The following is a 12,199-nucleotide window of genomic DNA, read 5'->3' on the forward strand; positions in this document are numbered from 1 at the left end:
AGCAAAATAGTTCCTCGATGCAACAAAGAAGACAGAAAGGCGAATTCTTGATAATACTCGAAAGCACTAAATTATCAGACAAGCATCCCCTAGCATATTTGCAGAAATCTCCTAGTGTCAAAAAACTTACCAACAAATCCAATCGGCGGCAACTCTAAATAAATAAATAAACCAAGTAGACTTGTGGACTTGCACAATCAAACCCCAGAATCAGAACCCCGTGAGGGACTTGAACAAGAGATTTAAACCTTTACAACATCCTTTCGGAAAATATATATATATATATATATATATATATATATATATATATATATTAAAACAGACGACCAATATGGAAGAATAAAATGGAAGAGATTGGTATTTTCTTTTTGTTGACAATATTTTTTTTTTTAGTCCGATCGTTGTTGACAAGAGGCGTTAGAGGAGTTTTAAGACCGAATGGAGTCAATAGGACCGTCTTTGCCTTACATAAATAATTTCGATGCGTTCCATTTTGTCAAAGAATTGAATTGTTTCAATGTTTCCGCATTGTCACTGCTTGATGAACGAGTTGCTTCAGTTATATGGGACTGTGTGTGGTGGGGAGATGTGATGTTTACAAAGGAAATTGCAGGTAAAACATCGTCTCGGGCTGTGCCAAGATCAGGAGTTTGACAAATTATCTCAAGCCTTTGCAGGTTAAGACTCTATCCCACCGAGCAAATAGAGAAACAGAGGAAGTTGAAGAGAAGACACCAGTACATTACCTCAGCCTCATACCGGTTTACCACAAGGAACTGGTACATTACCCAACCAACAAGATGCATATATGCTCATTTGGTAAGTACTTTTGTCTACTTCCTCATTCATGTCTTCGATAATTATGTCCTTTTAATTCGTGATTGGAGTTCAAACTTGTAAGATGATAAAAATCGAAAATGCAGTACCTTGGCACACAGACATAGTTTTTCAATCAGACAATAAAAGAGATCCGAGTTCGAATCCATTAAGCAAAAGACAAAAACTAATCACGACAAACATAGCGTTGACTACAAACAGTTACAACATCCTAACTTTGATAGAGAGATTGTGGATCCACTTTCATCACTCGTCAGCTGGTGGCGAACGAGACCGGCTGCAACAACAAGAAAATGGTTAGAATCATCATAATACATATACAAGTATCAAACTATGTCACCATCTAACCTCTTCTGCATTGGGCTCTCTGCACCATCATACCCACCATCGCTGTCTCTTCTTCCTATTGAGCCAGGGCTTTCAACTTGGCCATTCTCTGGGCTAGACCTCGATCTCTCCCTCCTTACAATGGGACTATCAACTTCACCAACCCCATTTCTCGGACTTTCCTTCTTAAACGGGCTGTGATTAGGGCTCATCCTCTCTCTCTTGTTGTTGGGACTGCGGCTGTACTTAGGGCTTGCAACTCTCTCCCTCCTACGAGGACTATCATTGCCTCTGCGGTCGCGACCATACTCAGGACTGCCACACCTTGATTTCTTGTAAGGACTTGGGCTACGTCTACGGCCATAGTCAGGACTGGTCCTATCCTTTCTGTATGCAGCAACAGGACTAGCACCTCGGCCATAATCAGGGCTTCCTCTTTCTCTTTTGTAAGGACTAGGTGATCGCCTTCTCCTTTCAGGTGACCTATCACGGCGTCTTTCAGGACTGTGTCCATTCCCTCTAGCATCATCATCCTTCACCGCATACTCCACTGAGATCACCTTATCCATCAGCTTACTGAATGGAAACACAGGCAAAACATGAGTCTAAGAAAGGAAAACAACTAGATACTAGATTGGACAGGAATAAACCTGTTATTTGTAGCATCCAGTGCTCTTGTGGCATCCTCTTGTGCCTCGTATTGGATAAATGCAAAATTCCTCCTGATCCTAACGTTTAGGATCTTTCCATACGGCTCAAAGTGTCTCTCTAGATCCCGGGTCCTAGTGTTATCCGCATCAAAGTTAATCACAAAGAGAGTTTTGGAAGGTCTCATGCCGGATGAGGATCTCCTTGAACCACCACCAGATCTTCTATCACCTTCACGTTCACTCTACACACAGACCCATTAATGTTATCAGTATTTCAAACCTCATAATTAAGCCTGGGAAGAGTTAAATACTGAGGTAAGTATCCTACCTTTGTCCACTCAACACGAAGTCTTCGTCCCTTACGCCCAAATTCAATACGGTCAAGGGCTCGGATGGCATCTTCTGCATCCCTTTCATCTTCCATGTACACAAAAGCAAACCCTGGAGAAAAAGAAAAAAAGAAAAGCCAAAAGCAAAGATCTGAGTACATTAACAGTGAGGAAGTAAACCAGGTTAAGAACCTTCAGCGAACACGAACACTGTACTCCCTCCTTCAGCGGCATCAAATAGGCTAACTTACAAATTAAATTTTGAACATCTAGAACCTTAAAAAACTCTGCAAACCAAATGACCAGTGAAGCAGTTACAGACCTTGCATTATGGAATTAATATGTCAAGGAACAACTGAAAAATGTGGAAGTCAGACGGGATGTGAATGAAAACAGAGTGTCTTCTCCATTGCAGAGGCATGTCCAAGTGTGTAAAGTGATGAGGAATGAAATGCAATTAAGATGGCAGTGCTATTGCGGATGGAAAGTGACTCAATTTGGGGGATAAGGAGATGGATTTCTCAATGGTCCATTCATGGCCTGGTGGGAGTATAGGCATCCCAAGATTATCAATCACATCCTGCGCCAAAGAAAATGCCGTTTTACACTAATCTTTTTTTTTTTTCTAAAGTTTTTCTTCTGAAGTACTTTCCAAACTTCAAACGTGGCCAGGTGGATGTGGTCTATGTTTAGTACTTCCTTCCAAAAGGAGAAAGTCCACCAGAGCCTTCTCGTGGATGGGAAGAACACGGAAGTGGATTTCGTGAAATGCATTTGAATTTCGCTTTTTCATTGCACTTAGTGGTTTACAATACTGCTTGTTCATCGAGGTAATCCACAAAAAAAAAAAAAAAAAAACGTAAAAGGCAGAAGAAAGAGAGAAAGAAAAGGCTTACCAGCTTTCATATCAACCCTCTCAACCTTGCCGTATTTCCTGAAAAGTCGTTCGAGATCACCCTCACGGGCATCATACTCAAAATTCCCACAGAAGACTGGCTTCATGCTTCCTGCATAGACACCACCGTAGTACAAAAAAAGATCCTTGAATGAGACAATTTAAACACGATTATCACAACAACTTTGTCACCAAAATGAACACTATATACTAGCCATCACACTAAATCGAATTGTTTAGCTCAATTCATCACTAGTAATTTAAGACTATCTATTCGAGCTCCAAATCCGTTAAATCCTGGAATTGAACCAAAAAGTTAGCAGAGTCAAAGTTTAATGCATCAGATCTAATCTAATTGCAGTCAGATCTAAAATTATTCACAAGGGAAAAGCAAACCAGAACAAACCACGAAAGCATGAATCTTTTACCAGCAAAATAAAAAAAAAAGCTCAGATCCACGATATCGAGAATCAAAGAGCTATTTTTACCTGTAGAATGATTTATTTCGCAGTCGTAGTCGCGTGGAAGCCCTAGAACAAGCTCGCTTCGAGAAGATAAAGAGATAATTTGGATATTTTTTTATTTTTTTCTTTCTTTTTAGTTTCAAAGAAGAATAAAATCTACTCCATTTTTAGCTAACTGGAGTATTGGGCCAATCTGTTAAAACAATTCATAAAAGGCCCAACATAATATTTATATAGCTAAACAACTAACAAGTAAAACAAAATTGAAGCTATGTTTTAAAAAAAACAAAACAATACTAATATATTATGAAGATTTCATTATATGTTTTGATTAGAGATTTAGAATATACTATTAATTAATAGAACTAGAACATGTATCACATAAAATGAATATACTACAAGTTCTTAAAAAGTTTTGCAACTTAACAACACTTTCAAGATTTCGATTTGAAAAAGCATTTTAGGTTTTTCGGAAGTTTAAATGTTGTTGTTAAGAAGTGAAGCTTATGTTAGAAATCGGTTTCCTCTTCATTGCTTCACTTATGTTAAAAGTTTAGTTGCTTTCAATGCAGAATATGTGGCCACAAAAATATCATACCACACGTGGAATGAGAACGAGTTTCGACTTTTCATATAGTATGTCACAAAACCTCAATTATTTTCTATCTCGTGTGGGTGAATTATAAACAAAAAGCTACAAAAGATCCAGTCCAATCCACTCAAGAATGTCTTTAAAAAATTCCCGAGAGAGAGTATAAATCCGAAACAAACCGATTCAGCAAACTAAACAATAGTCCGTACGGTTTTCCAAAAACAGAAAGATAGTGCGTGGGCCAGTCAAAATCCTACACCCCGTAGCTCGACCACGGAAACCGTCCCCCTCTTCTCACTGGCCCCATTCGTCACTCTCAACTCTCAAGCTCAACTTTCTATTTTCCACTAAAGCCAATTTTGTTGTTTTCTTCACCTTACCACTCTTTTTTCCCATTATTTGCTCTCTTATTTCTCCTAACATGTCAATAACGTGAGAGTGAGAGGTGGCGACAGAGACGTTTTTGTAATCGAATATATTTTATGCATATCTTATTGTGAAGATCTTTTCTAGCTTTTTTGTTTTTTGTCAATAGCTATTAGTGAGATTGAGATATTTTGTACTAGAATTTATTCGCGCATTTTAATGCAGTCAATTGCATAGGTTTTTCCTTAAAACTCAAATTGAATTCGTAAGATTTTTTTTTTGCCGAGACCGCCTTACAATTTTTATTTTTTAAGTTTAGATGTTAAAATTTATACCAAAAAAAAATTACAATTTAAAATAGAAGAAAAATAAAGTTTAGCTCTTGTTAATAGAGACTATAGGAACATTAAAAAAATGAGCTATTGCCATTTTTATAGTGGGTGACTAATACAACCAAAGTTAAAGCCAAAGAAAAAAATAGTGATAAGCGGATCCTCCGAAAAACAGTATATTAATCTGTTGCGAATAATGCGTCAACAAAAAATAGATTGTGAGAGCTTTTTTCAAAAAAATAATAATTTATTCTCTTCTTTCCAAATCATATAATTAAATTGAGGTTTGTTGATCGAAGATTATAGATGCAGAGTAATACACATAAACTAATACGTTCACTTTATAGAATAAGTAACAAATAGGAAAAACAATTGTTACAGAACTGAAACTTACTTTACGATCTCTTCTCTTCCTCGTAAGAACAACGTATAGATTGATAGAGGCTTGCAATTGGCAATCTCCTAAGACAGAATTTAGCCCCTACGGTGGTGTACGTAGCTTTGTGTAGGCTTCTATCTTGTAGGATACAACTATCGATTTCTGTTTTAACACCGTACAGAGACCCTAGCAAACTCTACTTTGAGATTCTCTGAAATTGATTTGGAGAAGAAGAAGATGAGAATCAATCCCAATCTTTCTCTCCTTTGTTTCTCTTGTATTGTTCTTCTCTATTGTCTCTCTCTCCGATCCCTATCTCTACATCGTCACGTCTCTTATATATTAATGAAGCGATGTTTGATCCAAGAGATGCTTCTCTTATCTCAACCGGTGTATCGGTATAAACGTAACCAAGAGACGTGATGTAATTTGAACATGTAAAAGAGTATTTACATAAATACAAATGTTTATGTTACATAAACATGTTTATATAAAATAAACACCAACAAGGTTTGCAGTAAAAGCTTTAGGATTGTGCATGCATAGTCAGTCGTAGATGAGCAAAAAAAGTCATGACCCAAGAAGCAGCTTATGAAAGCGAAAGATGTGGATTTTTTTATACTCGTTTTGCTTAGATATTCCAAATAGATTTTAAAATTAAGTGAGAATGAGTGTCAGTGTCCAATCGAGAGCAACAAAGAACACAATCTGCTGGAAATATTATTTTTAGGCTATTTAACCAATCATTAGGCCCTATTCCAAATATTATTTTTAGGCTATTCAAACAAAGAACACAATCTCTTGGTTACGTTCATTCTCCACTATTCAACCAATCTCTAGGCTCTAGCTATAATATGACTCATTTTCATATAAGCATATTTCAAAGGAAATATTATTTTTATGAGTACTCTTTTATCCACTGACTAGCGTCGAAAGAAAGACTCGCTTTACGATTAACATGCTTATTCTTATATGACTCATTTTCAACCGTCAGTCAAAATATTACATTTCTGGGTACGAGGTGTTACATATGCATTACCAAATTTGATAATTTCATTTTACAATCAAGCTTTTATATTTCTAATTATTAGATATCAGGACATCTACTTCCACTAAACTCATACTACATGAGTATTTGCAGTGCACAACATGTCGGGTCTAATTGATAACAAGTTGTTAGCTGTTAGCTGGAGCTGTAAGGGAATAGTGCAAAGCTGTACAAAAGAATAAAACACGAAAACTGTACAAATATGTTATACTGTTATTTTGCTCGAAATGAAGAAAATTTGGTTTGTAACATACTTTTTGATTTTATGAAAAGTATTATAATAAGTTAGGTAACTCGTAAGATTTCGCCTCCGATTAACCGTATTGTAGTCATCAAATAACTATAACCGTAATTATCCTTAACCGTTGTAACCGTAACCGTATTTAACCGTAACCGTTATAACCGTATTTAACCGTAACCCTTATAACCGTATTTAACCATAACAGTATTTAACCGTAACCGTTTTAATTTGTTTTTGCTTTTGTCCAAAAAAACTGTTTATGTTATAATATATCGCTTTTCATAAAGCTTTTCTGATTGGTAACTGTCAAAGCTGTACAGAGTGGTACAGCTTTAAAATGGGTTACCATTCCAAGCCGTCAATGGAAGAAACTTAAAATATCATTTAACAGAGATATTTTATGTTTATTGTGTAATAGACGGGAGACAATTAATGACAAATTGTTTATTCATAGAATTTAATAATGAATTAACGATTGTAACAACAGCAGCCACATACTCACACGATAGAAGTTAAAGAACTCATAAACATAAAGGTCTAACGAGTGAAGGAGTCAAAAGCCTCCCTAGAAGGGTCAAATGACACATGTCAGACATCGAGTGGGTGATAGTACAATTCCGTGGGATCGTTTAGCTGTGTACTATACTACTATCCACGTGTCATTCACGAGACAAAAACTCCGTGTGCGTGCGCCCCCAAATATCTCTCCTCCGGCCAATATAAACACCAATACTCACTCTCAGTTTTATCCTAACTACACACTCGAAAAAGAATTTACCTGAAAAGAAAAAAAAGAAAGAGAGAGATATAAATAGCTTTACAAAAACAGATACTCATATCTTTTTCGACCAAAAAAAAAAAACAGATACTATCTTTTATTAATCCAAAAAGACTGCGAACTCTAGTAACTACGTACAAGCTTAAACCTTATCCAGTTTCTTCAAAAAGAGTTTTTGATCAATGAGCTCATTTTCTGCGTCCGATTACGAGTCTCAAGTTTCTTCAGGCGGAGATTATTGTCCGAAGTTGGCGACAAGCTGTCCGAAGAAACCGGCTGGTCGAAAGAAGTTTCGCGAAACTCGTCACCCAATTTACAGAGGAGTTCGTCAGAGAAACTCCGGTAAGTGGGTGTGTGAAGTGAGAGAGCCAAACAAGAAGTCGAGGATTTGGCTCGGAACTTTCCAAACCGCCGAGATGGCAGCTCGTGCTCACGATGTCGCCGCATTAGCCCTCCGCGGCCGATCCGCCTGTCTTAATTTCGCTGACTCGGCTTGGCGGCTACGAATCCCGGAATCAACCTGCGCCAAAGATATCCAGAAAGCTGCGGCTGAAGCGGCGTTGGCTTTCCAAGATGAGAGGTGTGATACGACCAATGATCATGGCCTGGACATGGAGGAGACGATGGTGGAGGCTATTTATACGCCGGAACAGAGTGATGATGCGTTTTATATGGATGAGGAGACGATGATTGGGATGCCGAGTTTGTTGGATAATATGGCCCAAGGCATGCTTTTGCCGCCGCCGTCCGTTCAATGGAATCATAATTACGACGGCGAGGGAGATGGTGACGTGTCGTTGTGGAGTTTTTAAAATTCGATATTCGTTTCCATTTTTGTACTATTGTTTGAAAAGATTTTAGCTCCTTTTTTAGAATGGATCCTTCCTTTTTTTTTTTGTTTGTAGTAAGAGAAATGATTGTAAAATAATTCAATAAAAAAAAAAGGGAAATTGTTAAAAATATCTCTTTTGGTGTGCCCCTTTTCAAAAATGCCCATTTTAGATGTCTATTTTCAAAAATACCCCTTTTTAAAGCTGAAATTTTTAGAAAGTTTTATTAGGTTTATAAGGTACTTTATGGATTGTAACTACTACTTGAAGACTCGATCCAAGTATTTATAAGGTTTTATAAGGTGTTTTTAAAGGTTTTACAAGTTATTTTAAAGGATTTTTAAGGTTTTTCAAAGGTTTTACAAGATATTTTAAATGTTTTTAAAGGTATTTAAAATACATTTATAAGGTATTTATAAAGTATTTATAAGATTTTAGATACATAGAAATATAGTTTGTGTATGTTTTAATAATATTACATATATATTTGGGTAAATCTTATATTTTTAAGAGTATTTTTTATAAGGTTTTTTAAAAAAAGTATTTTTGAAAAATGGCATTGAAAAAATGGCATTTTTGCAAAAGCTCCAAAAAAAAATCGTTTTCCCTCTCTACATCTTTGCTTCACATAATTTTTTTTTTTTTTTCTTTTGACATCTTTAGATCGACAAGGCCCGATCCATAGCCAATCCCTACTACGCGGGGTAACGCGATTTAGTAGAGTCGAATTCCGGTGGGGAAGGCGGAGTCAAATGGACTTAACCACTTGACTAAATACACATCCCCTTTACTTCGCATAAATTAAAGTCAAATATTACAAAAAGTAAAGAAGATGCTAAACGTCAAATAGTTGCTTTCAAGCCAAAATATGTGGACATACTCATTACACGTGGATGATTTTTTTTTGTTCTCAGACACGCACAAAAATGTGGATGATATTTGTATATATGCCAGCATTAGTTTATCTCAATGCCAATAAGAGCTAAATAAAATATCAGCATAAGTTATATTTTATATATATGCCAGCATTAGAGAGAAAAGATAAAATCTATATATATAATTAGAAAGTCTTCTCTCCTACTAAGGTATCCACCTAAGCATCCACCTAAACAATAATATTTATTTTACATTAAAATCAATTTAAAACATCCATTTAATGCATTAACTTGTAATTAATAGAAATAATACATTTTAAATAAATAAAAAACGAATTATGTAAAATAAATAAAATGTTAAAATAATAAAATAATACTAGAAAAATTTTATAAGTAAGACTAATATAATTCAACATTTAAATGATAAAAATTAAATATGGTCAGTATTCAAAATTTTAAATGTGTTAATGAGTTTTAGGATGAAAGTAAATTTATGTAATTCTATATGTGAAACTTTAAACAAGAAAATAAAATTCAAAGTAAAATATTAGTTTCGAAGAACAATATACTACATATTTTTAGTTATTATTAAATTTTTACTTAAAGAAAAATAAAAAATTACTAAACTCAACTTAAATTTATAATTTAAGAAGAAAATATTGTAAGATGCAAACTTTATCTTGTGAAATTATAAAAAAAAAAAAATCTTGAAAATTTTAAAACCTTATCATCCATCTTTTAAAAAATAAATAATCAGTGATCACAGTATTCATGAGTTTTACAATAAAATATATTAAAAATAAATTTAGCCATTAAAAAAAAGTGATATGTAATTTGTGTAGCATATTCTTAAGTGGAAGTACAACTTTATAACAGAATAAAAAAAAACTAAGTTTGATATTTCATCAATGAAATATTGAAAAGATAGTTATGATATGTCTTGAAAATCAATTCACAGTCCAATATATATTATGTGTGAGTTAATAGAAGGTAAAAAGAAAATAGATGTCGAGAGGCAACGATTGCATCATAGAAGATGACGAAAGAACTGGTAGTTAAAAGAGTTTGAAAATAAATTTCTAAAACTTTAGAAAGATAATGCACATGACTAATGTATCTTTGAGATCTCATTCATTGTGTGAAACGAATGAGTTCTTAGAAAATACATGACATACATTATTAAACAAATTATTAGATTCAAAGTTGGGTTTAACCGTTTGGCCATGTAATCATGGAAAGTAAAATAAGATAGGCACATTGATGACTTAGTCGGAAATTCTCTTATTGTTGCACTAGCTTTGATGGGTAAATCAAACTCGCTAAACTGGTTCTAGCAACATGGTATTATAGATGTATTTTTACACTAAATAATGTTCATGAAACTCGGGAAATTCACATTTTATATGGAATGATGTTATGTTCGTATCAACATTTAATCATAAATAATATCTACAATTAGATCAACAGTCGATAATTAATATCAAAACTTTTATAAATACCTTCATGGAATATGAATAAGAAATAAACCCTTTGAGAGTGTTGATACCGTTTATTATTTGTGGGATTATCTTAAGTGATCTTTGTTACCACGTGATATATATCAAATTATTTATTTGTCAAAGAAATATTATCGTCGATAATATATATGTTATATATCGCTGCGTAAAATAAGCTTAGTGTTTAAAATTTGAATTATTATATTTATGCTCAAAAAATTATCTTTTAAATTTAATTGATTATATTTTATGCTCAAATTTTATATCAATAGAAAAGATTTTAAAATTAAAATCCCGTGCAACGCGCGGGTACAAAATCTAGTAGTCTAGAATGGGAGAGAGGCCTGAGAATTGTGATAAACTTAAGTATATTATCAAAATCTAACCTCAAACGAATCCAAAATTAATTGATACATTTATGTACTATTGTACTTTACTATGCTGGTATAAATTGACATAAATACCTTACAAAATAATTATGTAGATATTTGTGAAACCTTCCTCATCCGTTGCTATCTCCTTCAATTCTGGACAGCTCCGACGCTTCAATCGTCACAACCACCAACATCAAACTCGTCCCATCTCTGGCAAACCACCATACCAACTCTTCTTATCCACTAATCTTTGATGCCTCGTATGGGTTTGAGATCCAAAATCCTCGAAGTTTTTGATATGTCTTCTCCTCCGTCAAATTTTGGTATAGTTTTTCCAGCGTCTCTCGAAATTATTGGCAATTAAAGTATCGCTAGAACCAGATCTGTAGTGGCCAAGAAAATTTTGTTAGTCGGCAAAATTGAATCCTCCGTCTTCGGCATCTGCGGCGGTGAAAAAACAAATCGCTACTGTAATTGTTTTGTAAGTTTTCTATAAAGTGAGAAAGCTTTTTATTTTCATTGTTGGTTACTTTCATTGTTATCAGGATAACCTTATTATTAATTATATTTAGTAAATATTATGTATGAGTTACACGTTAATATAAATATTACCCATATGGCCATATCGACTATCTTATCATGTTCATATAAATATTATTCAGATATTAAATATAGCACGTTATCATTCTATATAACATGTTATTATAATTGTTATCATGTTCATTATATAATAGAAAGACTAATTCTTCTTTATTGAACTGATATATATACATAAATAAAAAGCATTGATTCACGAATTTAAATCGATAAACATGCAATTAACACACAATATGTAAACTTATAGTGATACCATGTTAACCAAATAGTTACACACTAAAACAATAAATGTTTAACTATATTATCTGATGAATAGTGTTGTCGGTCTTGTATAAACAGTGTCAGCAAGTAGTTTATGAACAGTATAACCGATATATTACATCAGAAAATAATGTATTATATCAATGACATTTTGTGTAGTTAAACTAAATGGAGAAGATATTTATGGTTTACTTTTGTTTTCTCTTTTCTATATACATAATTTTCAAATTATTAATGTTACAAAACTAATAAACTATTCATCTATGGTTTTAAATTTCATTGACCCAAAATTTAATGCAAAATGTTCTTTTATTGCATGCTTACTACATTCTTCTTATGTCACATACTTACATAATTATCTTTTTTTGTTTTGTTTTTGCAAAAGATAATTATCTATTTTGTTTCCTGAATCCAAACACGCCTATTTTAAAACTACGTTTACATTATGTTCTAACTTTTGTATATTTTGTTAGCTAAATATTAATTAGCACAAAAATATCTACTCTCCTTATTCATACTCTAGAAGGA

General features: G+C 33.7%; 2 protein-coding genes across 5 annotated transcripts; one reads left to right on the top strand and one right to left on the bottom strand.

Annotated features, from left to right (window-relative positions):
- Positions 1 to 894: 894 nt before the first annotated feature.
- On the bottom strand, positions 895 to 3,621 carry LOC9305741 (serine/arginine-rich splicing factor RS40). Of its 4 annotated transcripts, XM_021017934.1 has the most exons (7): positions 3,527 to 3,590; positions 3,040 to 3,150; positions 2,466 to 2,723; positions 2,143 to 2,255; positions 1,815 to 2,056; positions 1,186 to 1,740; positions 895 to 1,114 (listed from the first exon to the last, which is right to left on the bottom strand). In XM_021017934.1, exons 3-7 carry the CDS (start codon positions 2,470 to 2,472, stop codon positions 1,084 to 1,086), a joined length of 948 nt encoding a protein of 315 aa, XP_020873593.1. In that variant the 5' UTR covers positions 2,473 to 2,723; positions 3,040 to 3,150; positions 3,527 to 3,590; the 3' UTR covers positions 895 to 1,083. The 4 variants fall into 4 exon arrangements, with proteins under 4 accessions (XP_020873593.1, XP_002869670.1, XP_020873594.1 ...); XM_002869624.2 differs by lacking the exon at positions 2,466 to 2,723 and having other exon boundaries at positions 3,527 to 3,621; XM_021017935.1 differs by having other exon boundaries at positions 2,466 to 3,150.
- Positions 3,622 to 6,862: 3,241 nt separating this feature from the next.
- LOC110226400 (dehydration-responsive element-binding protein 1B) lies at positions 6,863 to 8,198 on the top strand. Its single transcript, XM_021018091.1, has one exon. It carries the CDS (start codon positions 7,421 to 7,423, stop codon positions 8,048 to 8,050), a length of 630 nt encoding a protein of 209 aa, XP_020873750.1. The 5' UTR covers positions 6,863 to 7,420; the 3' UTR covers positions 8,051 to 8,198.
- The last annotated feature ends 4,001 nt before the right edge of the window (positions 8,199 to 12,199 follow it).

This window comes from Arabidopsis lyrata (assembly GCF_000004255.2).
Source record: "Arabidopsis lyrata subsp. lyrata unplaced genomic scaffold ARALYscaffold_7, whole genome shotgun sequence".
In the NCBI taxonomy this organism is placed as follows: Eukaryota; Viridiplantae; Streptophyta; class Magnoliopsida; order Brassicales; family Brassicaceae; genus Arabidopsis; species Arabidopsis lyrata.

Excerpts from the sequence above, each read along its gene's own strand:
- LOC9305741 (XM_002869624.2), bottom strand. The coding sequence starts at position 3,145 with ATGAAGCCAGTCTTCTGTGGGAATTTTGAGTATGATGCCCGTGAGGGT. Across the intron at positions 2,256-3,039 it reads GAGGGTTGATATGAAAGCTG|GGTTTGCTTTTGTGTACATG; the intron begins GTAAGCCTTTTC and ends CTTTTTCTCCAG. Across the intron at positions 1,741-1,814 it reads CTGGATGCTACAAATAACAG|TAAGCTGATGGATAAGGTGA; the intron begins GTTTATTCCTGT and ends GTTTCCATTCAG.
- LOC110226400 (XM_021018091.1), top strand. The coding sequence starts at position 7,421 with ATGAGCTCATTTTCTGCGTCCGATTACGAGTCTCAAGTTTCTTCAGGC.